We start from the raw sequence: 23,950 nt of genomic DNA, 5'->3' as shown, positions 1-23,950 counted from the left end.
TAGCGTCAATATAGAATATATTATACTCTACATTAAGAGTAGAGATGAGCGGGTTCGGTTTTACTCGGAGCTACTCGGTTCTCAAAATGGCATCTTATTGGCTCACGGATGTCTCTTGTTTTGGATAGCCAATAAGATGCCGTTTTGAGAACCGAGTAAATCCGAGTAAAACCCGAACCCGCTCATCTCTAATTAAGAGAGCTGAACAAAACTATTACTCTAATGATGTAATAATGTGGTATGCTAGAGTAACAAGCCAGGTAAGATGTATATTTAAGTATTTATTTTGTTTTTCTTATGTAGTAACTTTAGGACTTTGTCAGTACTTGGATTGCATTTGATATATACTTGGTCAAATCTGTGCATCCTATAGACATTCCAGGTCCCCATTTGGAGTAAGGTCAGAGAGGTTTCCTCGTGCATCCTGATCCTGTTCAATGGCTTGGAACAGTGACTTGAAATTGCCAGCACCAAAGCCCTGAAATAAAACATGCAGAATCTTTCAGTGGTTCTGATCATTGGAACATAGGAGTCAGCTCTGAGTTTGCTTGTTCCACCCACCCACCCACATTATGTGAGCTGCCGCCAGCCATGTCTAATTTTTAGAGATGTGCGGGTTTGGTTTTACTCGGATTTACTTGGGTTTTTCGGGTTTTGCTTATTGGCTATCCAAAACGCGTGAAATCCGTGATCCAATAAGATGCCGTTTCAAGACCAGAGTAAATCCGAGTAAAACCGAACCCGCAGATCTCTACTAATTTTTTATACGTTTATTTCTGAGGCCACATAACAGATGTAGAAAATGAGTAAAAACATGGGTTACAATGTCAAAATAACAATAGTAACAGTCTTATTATGAGATAATAATGTAGAACTAGCTAAGAAATCAATGGCCCAGTTTTATCTTTTTTTTAATTATGTAAGAGGAGTGAAAGGAGAGGTAAGGGGAATAAGGGGGTAATTCAGACCTGAGCGCTGCTGTGCTTTTTTGCAGAGCGGGAGATCAGGCCTGAGCTGCGCATGCATATGCATATGCAATGCACACGCTCGACGGACCGCAGCAACGGGGATCGCTGGTCAGTGACAGGTTTGTGCAAAGGATCCAATCGCACCGGCGTTCACAAGGACATTGACAGGAAGAGGGCATTTGTGGGTGGCAACTGACCGTTTTCAAGGAGTGTCTGGAAAAATGCAGGCGTGTCTAAGCGAGGGTGTCTGACGTCAATTCTGGTCCCGGACAGGCTGAAGTGATCGTAGCGGCTGAGTATGTCCTGGGCTGCACAGAGACTGCACAAAATCTGTTTGTGCAGCTCTGCTACACATGTGTTCGCACACTTGCACAGCTCAAATACACTCCCCCTGTAGGCGGCGACTATCTGAGCGCAGGACAGCAAAAAATCGCTGCCCAGCGATCAGGTCTGAATTACCCCCTAAGGTGAGAGGAAAGAAAGGAGGGTAGTTGCCCAGGGCACAGGTAAAAAAAAAAAATGAGGTGAACCAGAGTGATAAAGGGGCTAAGAGGAAAGTGGGAGGGAAACATTACGGTAGGCAGCCCATGGCTACCATGTTTTACAACATGATTTTGCTAAGCTGTTTAAAATGGCAGTCATATATTCTATACAATAGGATATCATAATCGATTTTATAACAGCAGTGAGTGAAGGAGAGTGTGAAGATTTCTAGTAAATGTTGATATGATGTATAAGTTTAGCTTGGGATTTAGTAACATCTGGGATGGTCTAGGGTAGCAAATAATGCCTGAGGAAGGATCATGGATAGAATGGAGTGTATCAGGGGCAGTCCAGAAGCTAGCTAGTCTCGGACAGATACACCAGATGTTTAGGAAGGCGCCTGAAAGTGGACAGCCTCTGCAACATCTGCCCGTGGTGTCGGGAAACATGTTACTGAGGTTGAAGAGGACATAATAATACCATTGATATAGGCGGTTGTAAGTGGTTTCTTTAATTTTAATGCTGATGGAGCTTGAAGCAATGAGCCCCCATACCTCAGACCACTCCTCTATATCAACTGGTTTTCCAACATCTGCCTGCCATGTCAGCAGGTGACATATCAGAGCCAGAGAGCTCAGAGTATGGGGACCCCATATTATTATTATTAGTTGGCTCTTATGGATATGATTAGGAACCAGGAACTGAGATTGTATATCTCGGCTGACGATTGGCACACGGAGCACACGTGACCGGACAGAGATCACGTGACCACACATCAGATCTGGAAACTATCTTTCAAATGAATTATAAATACCAGTTTTTATGATGTTTGTATTCACAATGCATTGTTGTATACGTTTGGTAAATAGGATTGCCCTCACATATTTATAATACATGATGGATAGGATAATTAGTGTTTACACACATGCAAATGTTTGTCTAAATTAAGGGGGTATATAAGTGAGCTCCTGAGATAGTCAGCTCATGCTTCTGAGGAAACTGGGTGTTGATCTGCCCAGTGAAACGCGTCAAGCCTGTGCCTTCAACTGAAATACCCTTTGGAATTTATCCTACCTACTTTTGGACTAAGCCATATCTCCATTCATACCAACCTGCCTTTAGCTACTGGATTTAAAGTGGAACCCTGATTATTCGGCATTTCTGCAAACATCTGCCAAGGAATTGCCATGAACTATCCACATGTGCGTAATATTCTACTGAATTGCATTTATTGAGATTGAATAAGCAACAGCTCTGGTATAGTATCTATTTCTGTAACACTACATTTCCTAGGGATTGACATCCCTTTACCAGCTGCTATTGGTAGCGCAGTGGATCTTTATTTTATCACTTGCAACTTCCTCCTCTTTAATCCCCAACATTACCTGGACAACCCAATTGCCTGCCAACATCTCTAAGCACCTTCAGAAACGCACTCCTTTATTTAAGGCACACATTTTAAAATACTCTCATACTATACTTCCCATACAGGAGCAAATAGCTCCATTAGTAAAAGGTGTGACTGCAATATGGCAGATCATGGGTTTGAATCCTTAGCATGACAGTATTATGAAATGTGTGCTTTAAATAAAGGAGGATGACTCAAGGTCCTGGGTATGACTCCTAAGAAATGTGTGGTTTCAAATACTGTATAATGTAACTAAATGACAAAGAGCTCTCAAATTAAGTGCATAAATGATGGTATAAGAGGACTGGTGTCTAAATCTATTTTCTTATGAGTGTTCTGGAAGTATAGGTGTTATATAAATGGGGTGGTCTTCAGGTTGCCGACTGTCGGGATCCCGGCGCACAGTATACCGGTGCCGGAATCCCGACAACCGGCATACCAACAGTTTATCTCCCTCGTGGGGGTCCATGACCCCCCCTGGAGGGAGAATAAATAGCGTTGCGCGCGTAGCGCGCCACCGTGTCCGCAGCGTGGTGAGCCCGCAAGGGGCTCATTTGCGCTCACCACGCTGTTGGTATGCCGGCGGTCGGGCTTCCGGTGCCAGTATGCTGGTCGCCGGGAGCCCAGCCGCCGGCATACCATACCACACCCCTATAAGTGTATGTGTGTGTGTATATGTATATATATATATATATATATATATATATATATATATATATATATATATATATATATATATATATATATATATATATATATATATATATATAATGTATGTGTGTGTGTATATATCTATAGCTATACATATACATCAGCAATGTTCCTACTTATGTTTAGTAGGGGGGCTGCTGCTACCCCCATGCCCAGAGAGGAGACCCTGAGAAAGACAGCCCTGGATTCCAGCACCTGCGCTGTGCATCCTGCAGGTGTCGGGACCCGCGCATGTGCAGACGCCACGGTTTGATTGCATATGAGCAAACGTCTGGCTTCTATGGACTACCCCGACTGCAGCCCATAGAAGCTAGATTGGGCTGTGCGAAAGGCATGGAGTAGCTTCCTATAGGAAGCCAGCTTTCTGCTTATCATTGCCCGGTCTGGCAGTTCCAGAGGGAGGGAACACCTCCCAATGGGACTGCCTTGTGTGTCTCTGACTGACAGGTAGGACTTCCAACAGGAAGTTACTGACAGTCACAGTGAAGCCAGTGCAGTCATGGACTGCATCTGGCTTCTGTGACACTGGGTGGCCGATTTTACTTGGGGGGCTGAAGTCCTGCAACCCATAGGTAAAAGCCAATGCTTTCTTCTGGCCCAGGGCACCAAAATGTCTAGTTATGGCTCTGACTGATTTCAACTGTCTATACCAGGAGTGATTAAGATAAGTCACACGGGGAATGTTTACTGATTTTTGGTGTTTTTATACATAAGGTATTCTAATTCTATACAGGGTATTCAATTGCGGGCGTTTTCGCCCATTTTTTGGAATCCATTTTTTTGCCAAATCAGCATGGGTGAAAATTGCGCCAAAAATGTGCAAAAACCGCATATTTGCCAAAACACGTGTATCGGCAACGAACACACTGATACACGTGGTTTTTCGACAGTGCCGGATTTTTCGGCCAGTCGAAAAAACGGCACGGTCATTGAATAGGCTGAATGTAAATTCAACCTAAAAATGGTCGAAAAGTGCAGTTTTTTCGACTGGTCAAAAAAACAGCACTAATTAAATACTCCCCTTAGTTGTGAACTTGAGATTTTTTCTATTTTTACTGTTCAAACTTGAAACAGTACATTTGATATATATGATGTAATGCTTCAATAAATATAAAAAATTTTTATTGAAACACGGCTGCTGTTTCTGCACCCATTCTGCAGGAGCACGGTAAATCCATACATGCTTACCTGATGATTATGACGTTGAATGACTTCAAGAAATAAAGTGGGTCTGTCCTGGACTGGCTTAGTAAAAATCTGCAGCAAATATCCTTTCTCATCATAGTCCACCAAGATTTTTAGCTCCTAAAATGAGGAGATTTAAGTTAGCAAAATATTATTAAATGAGTGTGAAGATAATTACATTAACATGTGCCCTGTACCAACCTCCAGCTTGTCAATGTTTTCTGTAACATGTATTTTTGCTGTCACCAAATTTTCCCTCAGTGTTTGATAATAGGAGGACGGCACAGACATGAATTCCATGCCCCTTTCTTTCAAATTGGAAATCTGCAGAAAATATTTTCATTTACAGTGTACACAAAGTCAATTATTTATGGAACTAAGGAGTTGATGAAACAAGCAGTGAAAAGAGTGAAGAAGTGGAACAGTGTAGAAATTGCACATAGTAACCAATCACCTATCATGTACCTATCATGTACTTGATAAATGTTACCTCAATTCTGATTGGTTGCTATGGGCAACTTTTCCACTGGTATACTTCTCCACTCTTTTCCCTGCTTGATCCATCAACCCCTAAATATAAAGTTGGTGTTTGTGATACTGAGGTACAGAGACACTCACCGCAGTGATAATATCGGAAGTGTTCAGGGCAATGTGCTGAACCCCCGGGCCACCGTAATATTCAACATATTCCTATGAAAAGATAGATTGGTCATTTTTAAATATCACATTTTATTTCTACAGATTTGTAAATTGTAGGTAGGACCCTCCTAACTCTTTGTCGGTTTGTGACGACCCATTATTGATTTATTACTGTATAGTAAAGTACTGCGGAGTATGAGGGTTCAATATAAATAAATGTTAATAGTACTGATCAATATCTTACACAATGCCATAGAATGTAAATACATTTTATTTTTTCTTGACAAGGAAATAGTATGGGCACACAATTTGAATATAACAAAAAGGTTGAATCAGCTGCTGGTTTGATTAGTATAATTCGTTTATTTTAAAGGAAAGATCTGTTTAAAATAACATCTAAGCTGTATTATGTTTTGAGAATTGTGGTGTTCTTTGTTACCTGCACTCCATTTTTGTTATTTATTTACTGTTATGCTAAGTTTTGTCTCCCTTTACTGTCCTTTGTACGGCGCTGCGAAACACTTGTGGCGCCCTATAAATAAAATATAATAATAATACAGTATAATCACTTCAAAAGTAATAACAATTCATATCATCCATAAAAATGACAAAAAAGATGCTTGATTATTTCTCTGACGTCCTAGTGGATGCTGGGACTCCGTAAGGACCATGGGGAATAGCGGCTCCGCAGGAGACAGGGCACAAGAATAAAAGCTTTAGGATCAGGTGGTGTGCACTGGCTCCTCCCCCTATGACCCTCCTCCAAGCCTCAGTTAGATTTTTGTGCCCGAACGAGAAGGGTGCAGGCTAGGTGGCTCTCCTGAGCTGCTTAGAATAAAAGTTTAATTTAGGTTTTTTATTTTCAGTGAGTCCTGCTGGCAACAGGCTCACTGCATCGTGGGACTAAGGGGAGAAGAAGCGAACTCACCTGCGTGCAGAGTGGATTGGGCTTCTTAGGCTACTGGACATTAGCTCCAGAGGGACGATCACAGGTACAGCCTGGATGGGTCACCGGAGCCGCGCCGCCGTCCCCCTTACAGAGCCAGAAGAGACGAAGAGGTCCGGTGAAATCGGCGGCAGAAGACAATCCTGTCTTCAGACTAAGGTAGCGCACAGCACCGCAGCTGTGCGCCATTGCTCTCAGCACACTTCACACTCCGGTCACTGAGGGTGCAGGGCGCTAGGGGGGGAGCGCCCTGAGACGCAATATAAATGATAATACCTTAGGTGGCAAAAGAATACATCACATATAGCTCCTGGGCTATATGGATGTATTTTCTCTATCGTCCTAAGTGGATGCTGGGGTTCCTGAAAGGACCATGGGGAATAGCGGCTCCGCAGGAGACAGGGCACAAAAAAGTAAAGCTTTACTAGGTCAGGTGGTGTGCACTGGCTCCTCCCCCTATGACCCTCCTCCAGACTCCAGTTAGATTTTGTGCCCGAACGAGAAGGGTGCAATCTAGGTGGCTCTCCTAAAGAGCTGCTTAGAGAAAGTTTAGTTTAGGTTTTTTTTCTTTACAGTGAGTCCTGCTGGCAACAGGATCACTGCAACGTGGGACTTAGGGGGAAAGTAGTAAACTCACCTGCATGCAGAGTGGATTTGCTGCTTGGCTACTGGACACCATTAGCTCCAGAGGGATCGAACACAGGCCCAGCCGTGGAGTCCGGTCCCGGAGCCGCGCCGCCGACCCCCTTGCAGATGCTGAAGCGTGAAGAGGTCCGGAAACCGGCGGCTGAAGACTCCTCAGTCTTCATAAGGTAGCGCACAGCACTGCAGCTGTGCGCCATTTTCCTCTCAGCACACTTCACTGGGCAGTCACTGAGGGTGCAGAGCGCTGGGGGGGGGCGCTCTGAGAGGCAAATATAAACCTTATACAAGGCTAAAAATACCTCACATATAGCCCATAGGGGCTATATGGAGATATTTAACCCCTGCCTGACTGGAAAAATAGCGGGAGAAGAACCCGCCGAAAAAGGGGCGGGGCCTATCTCCTCAGCACACGGCGCCATTTTCTGTCACAGCTCCGCTGGTCAGAACGGCTCCCAGGTCTCTCCCCTGCACTGCACTACAGAAACAGGGTAAAACAGAGAGGGGGGGCACATTAATGGCTATATATATATATATTAAAGCAGCTATAAGGGAGCACTTAATATAAGGATATCCCTTGTATATATAGCGCTTTGTGGTGTGTGCTGGCAGACTCTCCCTCTGTCTCCCCAAAAGGGCTAGTGGGTCCTGTCTTCATTAGAGCATTCCCTGTGAGTTTGCGGTGTGTGTCGGTACGTGGTGTCGACATGTATGAGGACGATATTGGTGTGGAGGCGGAGCAATTGCCAAATATGCAGATGTCACCCCCCAGGGGGTCGACACCAGAATGGATGCCTTTATTTGTGGAATTACGTGATGGTTTATCTTCCCTTAAACAGTCAGTTGAGGACATGAGGCGGCCGGACAATCAATTAATGCCTGTCCAGGCGCCTCAAACACCGTCAGGGGCTGTAAAACGCCCTTTGCCTCAGTCGGTCGACACAGACCCAGACACGGGCACTGATTCCAGTGACGACGGTAGAAATTCAAACGTATTTTCCAGTAGGGCCACACGTTATATGATTTTGGCAATGAAGGAGACGTTACATTTAGCTGATACTACAGATACCGTAAAACAGGGTATTATGTATGGTGTGAAAAAACTACAAACAGTTTTTCCTGAATCAGAAGAATTAAATGACGTGTGTGATGAAGCGTGGGTTGCTCCTGATAAAAAGTTGATAATTTCAAAAAAGTTATTGGCATTATACCCTTTCCCGCCAGAGGTTAGGGCGCGCTGGGAAACACCCCCTAAGGTGGACAAGGCGCTCACACGCTTATCCAAACAAGTGGCGTTACCCTCTCCTGAGACGGCCGCACTTAAGGATCCATCAGATAGAAAGATGGAAGTTATTCAAAAGAATATATACACACATGCAGGTGTTATACTACGACCAGCTATAGCAACTGCCTGGATGTGCAGTGCTGGAGTAGTTTGGTCAGAATCCCTGATTGAAAATATTGATACCCTAGATAGGGACAATGTTTTACTGTCGTTAGAACAAATAAAGGATGCATTTATCTATATGCGTGATGCACAGAGGGATATTTGCACACTGGCATCTCGGGTGAGTGCTATGTCCATTTCAGCCAGAAGAGCCTTATGGACACGACAGTGGACAGGCGATGCGGATTCAAAACGTCACATGGAGGTTTTGCCGTATAAAGGGGAGGAGTTATTTGGAGTTGGTCTATCAGACTTGGTGGCCACGGCTACTGCCGGGAAATCCACTTTTTTACCTCAAGTCACTCCCCAACAGAGAAAGGCACCGACCTTTCAACCGCAGCCTTTTCGCTCCTACAAAAATAAGAGAGCAAAGGGCTTGTCGTACCTGCCACGAGGCAGAGGAAGAGGGAAGAGACACCAACAGGCAGCTCCTTCCCAGGAACAGAAGCCCTCCCCGGCTCCTGCAAAAACCTCAGCATGACGCTGGGGCCTCTCAAGCGGACTCGGGGACAGTGGGGGGCCGTCTCAAAAATTACAGCGCGCAGTGGGCTCACTCGCAGGTAGACCCCTGGATCCTGCAGATAATATCTCAGGGGTACAGGTTGGAATTAGAGACGGATCCTCCTCATCGTTTCCTGAAGTCTGCCTTACCAACCGTCTCTTCCGAAAGGGAGAGGGTGTTGGAAGCCATTCACAAGCTGTACGCTCAGCAGGTGATAGTCAAAGTACCCCTATTACAACAAGGAAAGGGGTATTATTCCACTCTATTTGTGGTACCGAAGCCGGATGGCTCGGTAAGGCCTATTCTAAATCTGAAGTCCTTGAACCTCTACATAAAAAAGTTCAAGTTCAAGATGGAGTCACTCAGAGCAGTGATAGCGAACCTGGAAGAAGGGGACTTTATGGTATCCTTGGACATCAAGGATGCGTATCTACACGTTCCGATTTACCCCGCACACCAGGGGTACCTCAGGTTCATTGTTCAAAACTGTCACTATCAGTTTCAGACGCTGCCGTTCGGATTGTCCACGGCGCCTCGGGTCTTTACCAAGGTAATGGCCGAGATGATGATTCTTCTTCGAAGAAAAGGCGTATTAGTTATCCCATACTTGGACGATCTCCTAATAAGGGCAAGGTCCAGAGAACAGCTGGAGACAGCTTTAGCACTATCTCAAGAGGTGCTAAGACAACACGGGTGGATTCTGAATATTCCAAAATCCCATTTAATCCCGACAACTCGTCTGCTGTTCCTAGGAATGATTCTGGACACGGTTCAGAAAAAGGTTTTCCTTCCAGAGGAAAAAGCCAAGGAGTTATCCGATCTGGTCAGGAACCTCCTAAAACCAGGAAAAGTGTCAGTACATCAATGCACAAGAGTCCTGGGAAAAATGGTGGCTTCTTACGAAGCAATTCCATTCGGCAGATTCCATGCAAGAATATTCCAAAGGGATCTGTTGGACAAATGGTCAGGGTCGCATCTGCAGATGCACCTGCGAATAACCCTGTCACCAAAGACAAGGGTGTCACTTCTGTGGTGGTTGCAGAAGGCTCACCTATTAGAAGGCCGCAGATTCGGCATTCAGGATTGGATCCTGGTGACCACGGACGCCAGCCTGAGAGGCTGGGGAGCAGTCACACAAGGAAGAAACTTCCAGGGAGTATGGACGAGTCTGGAAAAGTCTCTTCACATAAACATTCTGGAACTAAGAGCAATCTACAATGCTTTAAGCCAGGCGGAACTTCTCCTGCAAGGAAAGCCGGTGTTGATTCAGTCGGACAACATCTCGGCGGTCGCCCATGTAAACAGGAAGGGCGGCACAAGAAGCAGGAGTGCAATGGCAGAAGCTGCCAAGATTCTTCGCTGGGCGGAGAATCACGTGATAGCACTGTCAGCAGTGTTCATCCCGGGCGTGGACAACTGGGAAGCAGACTTCCTCAGCAGACACGATCTTCATCCGGGAGAGTGGGGTCTACATCCAGAAGTCTTCAACATGTTAATAGACCGTTGGGAAAGACCAATTGTAGACATGATGGCGTCTCGCCTCAACAAGAAACTGGACAAATATTGCGCCAGGTCAAGAGATCCACAGGCAATAGCTGTGGACGCACTGGTAACTCCTTGGGTGTACCAGTCAGTGTATGTGTTTCCTCCTCTGCCGCTCATACCAAAGGTATTGAAGATCATACGGCAAAGAAGAGTAAGAACAATACTAGTGGTTCCGGATTGGCCGAGAAGGACTTGGTATCCGGAACTTCAAGAGATGCTCACGGACGAACCGTGGCCTCTACCTCTGAGAAGGGACCTGCTACAGCAGGGTCCCTGTCTTTTTCAAGACTTACCGCGGCTGCGTTTGACGGCATGGCGGTTGAACGCCAGATCCTAAAAGGGAAAGGCATTCCAGAAGAAGTCATTCCTACCTTGATTAAGGCACGGAAGGAAGTCACCGTGAAACATTATCACCGCATTTGGCGAAAATATGTAGCGTGGTGCGAGGATCGGAGGGTTCCGAAGGAGGAATTCCAACTGGGTCGTTTCCTACATTTCCTGCAATCAGGATTATCTATGGGTCTCAAATTGGGATCCATTAAGGTTCAAATTTCGGCCCTGTCAATATTCTTCCAAAAAGAATTGGCCTCTGTCCCTGAGGTCCAGACTTTTGTCAAGGGAGTACTGCATATACAGCCTCCTGTGGTGCCTCCGGTGGCACCGTGGGATCTAAATGTAGTTTTAGATTTCCTCAAATCCCATTGGTTTGAACCATTGAAAAAGGTGGATTTGAAATATCTCACATTGAAAGTGACTATGTTACTAGCCCTGGCCTCTGCCAGGAGAGTATCTGAATTGGCGGCTTTATCTTATAAAAGTCCTTATCTAATCTTCCATTCGGATAGGGCAGAACTGCGGACTCGTCCGCATTTTCTCCCTAAAGTGGTATCAGCATTTCATCTGAACCAACCTATTGTGGTGCCTGCGGCCACTAGCGACTTGGAGGACTCCAAGTTGTTGGACGTTGTCAGAGCCTTAAAAATATACATTGCAAGGACGGCTGGAGTCAGAAAATCTGACTCGCTGTTTATATTGTATGCACCCAACAAGTTGGGCGCACCTGCTTCTAAGCAGTCGATTGCTCGTTGGATTTGTAACACAATTCAACTTGCACATTCTGTGGCAGGCCTGCCACAGCCTAAAACTGTAAAAGCCCACTCCACAAGGAAGGTGGGCTCATCTTGGGCGGCTGCCCGAGGGGTCTCGGCATTACAACTCTGCCGAGCAGCTACGTGGTCGGGGGAGAACACGTTTGTAAAATTTTACAAATTTGATACCCTGGCAAAGGAGGACCTGGAGTTCTCTCATTCGGTGCTGCAGAGTCATCCGCACTCTCCCGCCCGTTTGGGAGCTTTGGTATAATCCCCATGGTCCTTTCAGGAACCCCAGCATCCACTTAGGACGATAGAGAAAATAAGAATTTACTTACCGATAATTCTATTTCTCGGAGTCCGTAGTGGATGCTGGGCGCCCATCCCAAGTGCGGATTATCTGCAATACTTGTACATAGTTATTGTTAACTAATTCGGGTTATTGTTAAGGAGCCATCTTTAAGAGGCCCTTTCTGTTGTCATACTGTTAACTGGGTTTAGATCACAAGTTGTACGGTGTGATTGGTGTGGCTGGTATGAGTCTTACCCGGGATTCAAAATGCCTCCCTTATTGTGTATGCTCGTCCGGGCACAGTACCTAACTGGAGTCTGGAGGAGGGTCATAGGGGGAGGAGCCAGTGCACACCACCTGACCTAGTAAAGCTTTACTTTTTTGTGCCCTGTCTCCTGCGGAGCCGCTATTCCCCATGGTCCTTTCAGGAACCCCAGCATCCACTACGGACTCCGAGAAATAGAATTATCGGTAAGTAAATTCTTATTTTAACCCCTGCCATTTTTACACAAAAGAGCGGGAGATAAGGACGTCGTGAAGGGGCGGAGCCTATCTCCTCAGCACACAAGCGCCATTTTCCCTCACAGTTCCGCTGGAAGGACGGCTCCCTGACTCTCCCCTGCAGTCCTGCTTCAGAATCAGGGTAAAAAAGAGAAGGGGGGGCACTATTGGCAGCAAATGACAATATAAACAGCAGCTATAAGGGAATAACACTTATATAAGGTTATCCCTGTATATATATATATATATAGCGCTGGGTGTGTGCTGGCAGACTCTCCCTCTGTCTCTCCAAAGGGCTCGTGGGGTGCTGTCCTCTATCAGAGCATTCCCGGTGTGTGTGCTGTGTGTCGGTACGTGTGTGTCGACATGTATGAGGAGGAAAATGATGTGGAGGCGGAGCAATTGCCTGTGTTAGTGATGTCACCCCCTAGGGAGTCGACACCTGACTGGATGATCGTGTTTAAACAATTAAGTGATAATGTCAGCACTTTGCAAAAAACTGTTGACGACATGAGACAGCCGGCAAATCAATTAGTGCCTGTCCAGGCGTCTCAGACACCGTCAGGGGCCCTAAAACGCCCGTTACCTCAGTGGGTCGACACAGACCCAGACACAGATACTGAGTCTAGTGTCGACGGTGATGAGTCGAACGTAATGTCCAGTAGGGCCACACGTTACATGATCACGGCAATGAAGGAAGCATTGCACATTTCTGACACTACAAATACCACTAAGAAGGGTATTATGTGGGGGGTGAAAAAACTACCAATAGTTTTTCCTGAGTCAGATGAATTGAATGAGGTATGTGATAAAGCGTGGGTTTCTCCCGACAAAAAACTGCTAATTTCTAATAAATTATTGGCACTATATCCTTTCCCACCAGAGGTTAGGACACGTTGGGAAACACCCCCTAGGGTAGATAAGGCGCTCACACGTTTATCTAAACAAGTAGCGTTACCGTCTCCTGATACGGCCACCCTCAAAGAACCAGCTGATAGAAGGCTGGAAAATATCCTAAAAAGTATATACACACATACTGGTGTTATACTGCGACCAGCAATCGCTTCAGCCTGGATGTGCAGTGCTGGAGTCGCGTGGTCGGATTCCCTGACTGAAAATATTGATACCCTGGATAGGGACAATATATTGTTAACTATAGAGCATTTGAAGGATGCATTACTATATATGCGTGATGCACAGAGGGATATTTGCACCCTGGCATCAAGAGTAAGTGCTATGTCCATCTCTGCCAGAAGAACGTTATGGACGCGTCAGTGGTCAGGGGATGCGGATTCCAAACGACATATGGAAGTATTGCCGTATAAAGGGGAGGAGTTATTTGGGGCTGGTCTTTCGGACCTGGTGGCCACGGCAACGGGTGGAAAGTCCACCTTCTTACCCCAGGTCACTTCACATCAGCAGAAAAAGACACCGTCTTTTCAAACTCAGTCCTTTCGTTCCCATAAATACAAGCGAGCAAAAGGCCACTCTTTTCTGCCCCGGGGCAGAGGAAGGGGAAAAAGACTGCACCATGCAGCCGCTTCCCAGGAGCAGAAGCCTTCCCCTGCTTCTGCCAAGTCTTCAGCATGACGCTGGGGCTTTACAAGCAGACTCAGACTTGGTGGGGGCCCGTCTCAAGAATTTCAACGCGCAGTGGGCTCACTCGCAAGTGGATCCCTGGATTCTACAGGTAGTATCGCAGGGGTACAAACTGGAATTCGAGGCGTTTCCCCCTCGCCGGTTCTTGAAGTCTGCTCTGCCAAAGTCTCCCTCCGACAGGGAGGCAGTTCTGGAAGCCATTCACAAGCTGTATTCCCAGCAGGTGATAATCAAGGTACCCCTCCTACAACAGGGAAAGGGGTATTATTCCACGCTGTTTGTGGTACCGAAGCCGGACGGCTCGGTGAGACCAATTTTAAATCTGAAATCCTTGAACACTTACATAAAAAGGTTCAAATTCAAGATGGAGTCACTCAGAGCGGTGATAGCGAACCTGGAAGAAGGGGACTATATGGTGTCTCTGGACATAAAAGATGCTTATCTCCACGTCCCAATCTACCCTTCTCACCAAGGGTATCTCAGGTTTGTAGTACAAGACTTCACCCGGGGGAGTGGGGACTTCATCCAGAAGTCTTCCACATGATTGTGATCCGTTGGGAAAAACCAAAGGTGGACATGATGGCGTCCCGTCTAAACAAAAAACTAGACAGATATTGCGCCAGGTCAAGGGACCCTCAGGCAATAGCGGTGGACGCTCTGGTAACACCGTGGGTGTACCAGTCAGTGTATGTGTTCCCTCCTCTGCCTCTCATACCAAAAGTACTGAGAATCATAAGAAGGAGAGGAGTAAGAACTATACTCGTGGTTCCGGATTGGCCGAGAAGGACTTGGTATCCGGAACTTCAGGAGATGCTTACGGACGAACCATGGCCTCTACCTCTAAGAAAGGACCTGCTCCAGCAGGGGCCTTGTCTGTTCCAAGACTTACCGCGGCTGCGTTTGACGGCGTGGCGGTTGAACGCCGGATCCTGAAGGAAAAAGGCATTCCAGATGAAGTCATCCCTACCCTGGTCAAGGCCAGGAAGGATGTAACCGCAAAACATTATCACCGCATTTGGCAAAAATATGTTGCGTGGTGTGAGGCCAGGAAGGCCCCTACAGAGGAATTTCAACTGGGTCGTTTCCTCCATTTCCTGCAAACAGGACTGTCTATGGGCCTAAAATTAGGGTCCATTAAGGTTCAAATTTCGGCCCTGTCGATTTTCTTCCAAAAAGAACTGGCTTCAGTACCTGAAGTTCAGACATTTGTAAAAGGGGTACTGCATATACAGCCTCCTTTTGTGCCCCCAGTGGCACCTTGGGATCTCAATGTTGTGTTGAGTTTCCTAAAGTCACATTGGTTTGAACCACTCACCACTGTGGACTTAAAATATCTCACATGGAAGGTGACGATGCTGTTAGCCCTGGCTTCAGCCAGGCGTGTGTCAGAATTGGCGGCTTTATCGTATAAAAGCCCTTACTTAATATTTCATTCTGACAGGGCAGAATTGAGGACTCGTCCTCAATTTCTACCTAAGGTGGTTTCTGCATTTCACATGAACCAACCTATTGTGGTACCTGCGGCTACTAAGGACTTGGAGGACTCCAAGTTGCTTGACGTGGTCAGGGCCCTGAAAATATATGTTTCCAGGACGGCTGGAGTCAGAAAATCTGACTCGCTGTTTATCCTGTATGCACCCAACAAATTGGGTGCTCCTGCTTCTAAGCAGACGATTGCTCGTTGGATTTGTAGTACAATTCAGCTTGCACATTCGGTGGCAGGCCTGCCACAGCCAAAATCGGTAAAAGCCCATTCCACAAGAAAAGTGGGTTCATCTTGGGCGGCTGCCCGAGGGGTCTCGGCTTTACAACTTTGCCGAGCAGCTACTTGGTCAGGGGCAAACACGTTTGCTAAATTCTACAAATTTGATACCCTGGCTGAGGAGGACCTGGAGTTCTCTCATTCGGTGCTGCAGAGTCATCCGCACTCTCCCGCCCGTTTGGGAGCTTTGGTATAATCCCCATGGTCCTTACGGAGTCCCAGCATCCACTAGGACGTCAGAGAAAATAAGATTTTACTTACCGATAAATCTATTTCTCGTAGTCCGTAGTGGATGCTGGGCGCCCATCCCAAGTGCGGATTGTCTGCAATACTTGTATATAGTTATTGTTACAAAAATTCGGGTTATTATTGTTGGGAGCCATCTTTTCAGAGGCTCTTTTTCGTTCTATCATACTGTTAACTGGGTTCAGATCACGAGTTGTACGGTGTGATTGGTGTGGCTGGTATGAGTCTTACCCGGGATTCAATATCCTTCCTTATTATGTACGCTCGTCCGGGCACAGTATCCTAACTGAGGCTTGGAGGAGGGTCATAGGGGGAGGAGCCAGTGCACACCACCTGATCCTAAAGCTTTTATTCTTGTGCCCTGTCTCCTGCAGAGCCGCTATTCCCCATGGTCCTTACGGAGTCCCAGCATCCACTACGGACTACGAGAAATAGATTTATCGGTAAGTAAAATCTTATTTTTGCAGTTTGGCCTTGCATGTGCGCACTACGATCCGTACACATGCGCAGTCGATCGGTAATTGTCCGCCTTGCGAATTCGCACAACAGCGATCAGGTCTGAATCGGGTCCATTGTTCTATGGCTGATGAGTATAGACCAGTAACTCATTGGATGCAGGCAGAACATAGGCTTCGTCACCTCGGTCAATGTAGTCTTTTTCTACATGATCTGCCGTGAGGTTATTTCATCAGAACTGGACAGTGAGCTGGAACTACTGGAATCTCTGTTAACATGCCTGTATCTGACATACACATACGTAGGCAGTGAGACCTCCTACACACTGAGGCCTTTCCTAGTTTAAAGCTTCAAGGAAGCTTTCTGGAGCCATTGCCTCTCTGTAATTGACCAGATGAACTCAAAGATGTTGCACATCAACATCAATACTGACCCCAGATCTTTGATGATCTTAGAGCTGAGGGTGTACAGGAGAACATAAAAATGGCTTAGGACAGTACTGGACAAATAATCGTCATAATTTGCTGGTGTTACAGTGCATCCGGAAAGTATTCAGAGCGCTTCACTTTTTCCACATTTTGTTATGTTACAGCCTTATTCCAAAATGGAATACATTTATTTTTTCCCCTCACAATTCTATACACAATACCCCATAATGACAACGTGTAAAAAGTTTTTTTTTATATTTTTGCAAATTTATTACAAATAAAAAACTAAGACATCCCATATACATAAGTATTCACAGCTTTTGCCACGAAGCTCAAAATTGAGCTCGGGTGCATCCTGTTCCACTGATCATCCTTGAGATGTTCCTACAGCTTAATTGGAGTCCACTTGTGGTAAATTCAGTTGATTGGACATGATTTGGAAAGGCACACACCTGTCTATATAAGGTCCCACACTTGACAATGCATGTCTGAGCACAAACCAAGCATGAAGTCAAAGGAATTGTCTGTAGACCTCCGAGACAGGATTGTCTTGAGGCACAAATCTGAGGAAGGGTACTGAAAAATATCTGCTGCTTTGACGGTCCCAGTGAGCACAGTGGCCTCCTTCATCCGTAAATGGAAGAAGTTCGGAACCACCGGGACTCTTCCTAGAGCTTGCTGTCCATCTAAACTTAGCGATCGGCTGAGAAGGACCCTAGTCAGGTAGGTGACCAAGAATCCGATGTTCACTCTGACAGAGCTACAGAATTTCTCTGTGGAGAGAGGAGAACCTTCCAGAAGGACAACCATCTCTGCAGCAATCCACCAATCAGGCCTGTATTGTTGAGTGGCCAGACTGAAGCCACTCCTTAATAAAAAAAAGCACATGGCAGCCCACCTGGAGTTTGCCAACATGCACCTAAAGGACTCTCAGACCATGAGAAACAAAATTCTCTGGTCTGATGAGACAAATATTGAACTCTCTGGCATGAATGCCAGGCGTCATGTTTGGAGGAAACCAGGCACCGCTCATCACCAGGCCAATATCATCGCTACAGTGAAGCATGGTGGTGGCAGCATAATGCTGTGGGGATGTTTTTCAGGTTTTTCAGCAGCAGGAACTGGGAGACTAGTCAGAATAGAGGGAGAGATTAATGCAGCAATGTACAGAGACATCCTGGATGAAAACCTGCTCCAGAGCGCTCTTGACCACAGACTGGGGCGACGGTTCATCTTTCAGCAGGACAACGACCCTAAGCACACAGCCAAGATATCAAAGGAATGGCTTCAGGACACCTCTGTGAATGTCTTTGAGTGGCCCAGCCAGAGCCCAGACTTGAAACCGATTGAACATCTCTGTTGTCTGTGCACTGACGCTTCCCATCCAACCTGATAGAGCTTGAGAGGTGCTGCAAAGAGGAATGGGCGAAACTGCCCAAAGATAGGTGTGCCAAGCTTGTGGCATCATATTCAAAAAGACTTGAGGCTGTAATTGCTGCCAAAGATGCATCAACAAAGTATTAAGCAAAGGCTGTGAATACTTATGTACATGTGATATCTTAGCTTTTTAATTTTAATAAATTTGCAAAAAAACTCAAAAACTTTTTTCATGTTGTCATTATGGGGTATTGTTTGAAGAATTTTGATGGAAAAAATTAATTTATTCCAGTTTGGGGGTAGCAGTTGATTTACCGACAGGACAGAATACCGACGGTCATCATCTCGACAGCCATTGACCGACAGTCAAAATACCGACACGTTCAAAACACCGTCATTCATTATACTGACATGTTCAAAATGGTGACATAGAATACCGCCATTTGAAATGCCGACATGTCAAAATGCTGACATGCGTTTTTAAGGAATTTTTACCCCAAAACAGAATTGTTCATACTGAATCTGGAGGCAGAATATAATAGTGTGCCGAGCGAAGCGAAGTACCGTGCCCGAAGCTTGGCAAGTGCAGTGAGCCATGCAAGGGGACGTTGCACACTTACCTGGTGTCCATGTCGACCTATGACAACCCCCCCTCCCCCCCCAGAAAACCTCATGTCGGTATTTTAAAATGTGAGCATTTCATATGTCGGTATTCTGACTGCGTGGGTATTTTGAATGCATCGGCATAATAAATGTCGGTATTTTGACCATGGGGTCATTCCGACCCAATTGCACGCTGCAGTTCGCAGTGCAGCGATCGGGTTGGAAATGCGGTGCCGGCGCATGCCAGATGGCCATCGTTACCTAGCGATTACCTCTGCCTGATTGACAGGCAGAGGCGGTCGCTGGGTGGGAGGTGGCGGCACGGCGGCATTTGGCTGCCGTTTTCGGTGCGTGGAATGGCCAACGCAGGCGTGGCCGGACCGTGCGGAGGGTGGGCCGCAGCGGCTGCGTGACGTCACACGCAGCCGCTGCGACCCGAAGCAGTGATGAGTAACTCCTGGCCAGCCGCAGGAGCTGCGCTGGCCGGGAGTTACTCTTCAAGTACAACAGCATCACTGCTTTTGTACTTGTGCGGGGGGGCGGACTGCATGTCTGTGCTGGGCGTCCCCCCGCATCTCTGGGAAGATGATAGTAGCTGTGCTAAATTTAGCACAGCTACGATCAACTCTGAATGACCCCCAATGTCGGTATTTTGACTGTTGGTCAGTGGTTGTCGGGATTATGACAGTCGGTAATGTGCCCGTCGGTAAATCATACTGAACCCGGCTGTAACATAACAAAATGTGAAAAAAGTGAAGCGCTGTGAATACTTTCCAGATGCACTGTATATGAAGAAGAGGTTGTCGCACATCATGGTTTCAGTCCCCATTACCTGACCCAGCAGAGTCGGGTCACTGCCGTTGGTGCTCCTTCTGGCCACCGGAGACATCCTTGAGCTTCATGCTTGACAACTTGGCTGATTTCACCTGGCCCAACCAGTGTCCACTGCCTGCACACATGGCCCGCTCATCCTATCTGGTACAAGAGCACCCTATTTAAACCAGCTCTAGCAGTGAACTTATTACCAGAACTACTTCTTTCTAAAGACATGTTTCGTGGCTCCTGGTAGTGTACCTGCGTATCTCTTCCAATTCTAGTTCCTGTGTGTGCGTTGTCTCCTGCTATCACGCTACCAGCTCTAGGTTTTGCGTCATACACAGCAAGCTCCATCATCAGCTCCAGGTTCAGCACCACATACCGCAAGCTCCACCGTCAGCTCCAGGCTGTGCACCTCACACCGCAAGCTCCACCATCAGCTCCAAGCTGTGCGTCAGACACAGCAATCTTCACCATCAGCTCAGCTTAGCCCAGCCTATGTAAATCTTACAGCCGGTCCCAAGCCCGGATAAATGGGGAGGGGTGGTTTCAGTGTTAAATGAACCGTATTGCCCAGCTACGTAACCAATGGCAGGACAACTCTCAAAAATCGCAGCAAAAACTAGCGCATTACTTGGCAAATGGAACATTCGATTAAGTGACCTGTGCTCAAGCATGGATTTCCTTAAAACCTGGACTGTAATGGCAGAGTTTAGGAAACTCTGACCAGTGTACTCTGACTTAGTGTATGATAATACAAGTATGTTTTAACTGTCACTTTATTATTTCTAATGTATGCATTATACCATCTACCTGTATCTGGGATTTCCTCTTCCCTGGAGCAGGCTCGTTAATGGGCATCTTGATGGTCTCTTCGTAGTTGGTGACCACGATAGAACGGAGGGCACTGAACTCTGTGTAAAGTTGTTTGTCATCCACAGACCAAAAACGGTGAAACAAGAGGCTCTTCTGGTACCTGCATAACGGGGACGTGCGGTGAGGTAAATTTATAATCATGAATTACACTGGAGTTAGATCATGTGGATGGGGAGGTGCAGGTAGTAAAGGACAATGAATATTTATTAAGGTTACGATACGTACTGTACTTTATGGTATAAAATAAAAGTTATATAGTAGTATAAGCTAGCAGCTGTCCTGTAACAAGACATAGGTAAGGCATCACAACAAATAAAATATCATGTAATATTTACAGGGCACCAATATTTCCCCCCGGTGCTGCACAATACTGTATGTAGAACTGTTATGTTTATATGAAAATAAATCACAAAAACAGAAACAAAAAGAGGACGATTTGATCATAGAAACATTTTACATAGTAAATATGTGATGAGAAAAAATAGAGCAATATAATAAGAGTTACTGGAAAATAAAGATCAAATATGAGAAGGTTCTAAAAGGTTAGAACAGCAAAATACAGATAGGGGGGAGAGGCATAGGGGCCTATTTATCATTGTACATATCAGGGTTAACTGCAAATATTAAGGATCCCTTGCATGTATGACAGAGGAACCGCAGCAGGCATCTCTGATATCTGCTGTGATCCCTCCATTCTGACCTTTAGCCACATCCCCCCAGGTTACTATGGTGGATACGATGCTGGCAGATATACCCAGTGGTGCAAGTATCGCGTACCCTTAAGAATTTGGCAGCAGGTACACAGTACCACCCACTGCACACTTTGCACCCGTGACTGCCATTTCCGCAATTATAATGCGCTGCCGAGCAGCAAGACCATGGTACTCGGCAGCATGACGGTGCCTCCCACTTTGTCAGGGCTACAGGGAGCGCGATGGTGATGTCATGAGATTACATTACGCTTCCTCTCCTGGCGGCCGCGGCTGGCACATAGAGAGGAGCCCGTGCACTGGGCTGGGGGCCTTTTCCTGCAGTGTCCAGCTGTTTCCCTTCACTCGGCTCGAGTGATGCATCGGCACTGAGCGGCTTTTGTTTATCACAGGCTGGGCTGCCGGGCATGTCTCTGGCTTCACTTTGTGGGGTCATTTTTTAATATAATGTGGACACTAATATATACTTCTATTATTATCAGGGCATTACTATATATTTCTATTGTAATGTGGACACCACTATATATTTCTATTATTACGGGGCATTACTATATATTTCTATTGTAATATGGGGCACTACTATATATTTCTATTATACCAGGAGCACTACTACAGTATATATTTCTGTTTTAATAGAGGCATTACTATATATTGTTATTAAATTGGGGGCATTACTATATTTATTATACTGGGGGCATTACTATATATTTCTATTATTATGGGGCATTACTATATATTTCTATTATACTGGGGGTATCACTATATATATATATATTTTGTAATGTGGACACTACTATATATGTCTATTATTATGGGGGATTACTATATATTTCTATTGTAATGTGGACACTACTATAGATGTCTATTATTACGGGGCATTACTATATATTTCTATTGTAATGTTGACATTACTATATGGGCGGGATTCAATTCTTTTCACTCCTTTCCACACCCGTTCTGTTTCTGCCCTCGGGGGCATGGTATCATTATTTCAGCTTACTACCCTTGGAGTAGCAAGGCACCCGACCCTTTACACAGCTAAACCTGATTACTATGGGCGCAATATGCACGATAACAGGGATCATTTTAGACAGGAGATTGGGCGTGATACATCATTTGAATTCCACCCTATATGTATATTGTTATGGGGTATCACTATATATTTCTATTGTAATGTGGACACTACTATATATGTCTATTATTATGTGGGTATTACTATGTTTTTGTATTGTAATGTGGACACTACTATATATTTTTATTATGATTGGGCATAACTATATATTGCTATTGTAATATGGATACACTATATATTTCTATTGTAATGTGGATACTACTATATATTTTTATTATTATGGGGTATTACTATATATTTCTATTGTAATGTTGACACTACTATATATTTATATTATTATGGTGCATTACTATATATTTATATTATTATGAGGCATTAATATATATTTCTATTGAAATGTGGCACTACTATATATTTCTATTATGGGGCATTACTATATATTTCTTTTGTAATTTGGGACACTAGTATATATGTCTATTATTATGGGGGCACTACTACAGTATATATTCCTGTTCTAATGGGGGTATTACTATGTATTTTTATTAAATTGGGGGCATTACTATGTATTTTTATTAAATTGGGGACATTACAATATATTTTTATTATACTGGGGGCATTACAATATATTTCTATTATACTGGGGTAATTACTATATATTTCTATAATACTGGAGGCAGTACTATATATTTCTAGCCTTGCCTCCAGAGTGCAAGGAAGAGGGACTATCACACCGCTAGTGTAATGTAGCCACTCCTTCTAGTGTCATGTGGTTACACCCCCTCAAGACTTGTGGCTACGCCCATTTTTCAGCTCATTCAGTACCACTAAGAGATATATATAGTGAGTCAGCGTGTTTGTAAAACATTGCATAACTATATATTTTTTAAATAAATTTATATTGTACTACCTATCCGTCCTTATTAATTGTTATATATATATTTGATTAACGGTAATTAAAACAGCAGCGCTGGTAAACCATTATTTATATTTATCCACTAAGCAGATATTTCTACTTTGCCCCACTGGATTTACCAAACATTCCTCAGCTTGGCCCCCGCAGCTACCGCCATCTGAGAATGGCAATAGCCTGTTGTAGCCTCTGAACTCCCCGCCGTAAATTGACGCTGTGCATGTGCAGTCAGTGGCATCATGCATGCTCAGAAGCCCCGGCAGTGCTTTCAGCACATCAAAGGGACAGGTTCCTATCGGAGCCCAGTTCCTGCAGGTGCTGCATAATACATTCCCCCGATGTGATCACATTCTGCAGTGCGATCATGGACACTAAAGTTGTGCCCAGATAGCATTGCAAATGCGATCTATGATATATGGGCACCATAGAGAGGAATGCGTACTGCACAAAACAAATTCTACAAAACAAAGCATAAAAGTTAAAGTGACAAGTTATCCATTATCTCTTGCTTTGCTTAAAGTCAGGGGTGTAGCGAGGGTGGCTCCGGTGGAGCGCGAGCTCCGGGTGCCGGAAAAGTCAAAGGGCGCGCTGTTGCCACCCCCTCACTCTCCGCCCGCTATACCATGGGTGGAGGGACAGTCAGCCATAGAGGAGGAGGAGGAAAAGCATGGGGGTGCACACTGACTTAACTCGGATACTAGGTAGGGAACAGGGCAGGTCAGAGGCGACAGCAGG

The 23,950-nt window shown here is 45.4% G+C and overlaps 1 protein-coding gene across 1 annotated transcript in view; it reads right to left on the bottom strand.

Moving 5' to 3' along the window:
- Positions 1–268: 268 nt before the first annotated feature.
- The window catches only part of HPD (4-hydroxyphenylpyruvate dioxygenase), a 114,449-nt gene continuing 90,767 nt past the window's right edge, over positions 269–23,950 (bottom strand). Inside the window, exons 11-15 of the mRNA XM_063964475.1 lie at positions 20,461–20,623; positions 5,374–5,445; positions 4,957–5,079; positions 4,759–4,875; positions 269–478 (exon numbers count right to left, since the gene is read on the bottom strand). Coding sequence (XP_063820545.1) covers positions 368–478; positions 4,759–4,875; positions 4,957–5,079; positions 5,374–5,445; positions 20,461–20,623 — 586 coding nt within the window. The 3' untranslated portion in view covers positions 269–367. The remainder of the gene's footprint in view (positions 479–4,758; positions 4,876–4,956; positions 5,080–5,373; positions 5,446–20,460; positions 20,624–23,950) is intronic.

The sequence above is a fragment of the Pseudophryne corroboree genome, chromosome 1 (genome assembly GCF_028390025.1).
Source record: "Pseudophryne corroboree isolate aPseCor3 chromosome 1, aPseCor3.hap2, whole genome shotgun sequence".
Classification (NCBI taxonomy): domain Eukaryota; kingdom Metazoa; phylum Chordata; class Amphibia; order Anura; family Myobatrachidae; genus Pseudophryne; species Pseudophryne corroboree.
The sequence above is the reverse complement of the archived record's forward strand: the minus strand, read 5'-3'. Positions and strand labels throughout refer to the sequence as shown.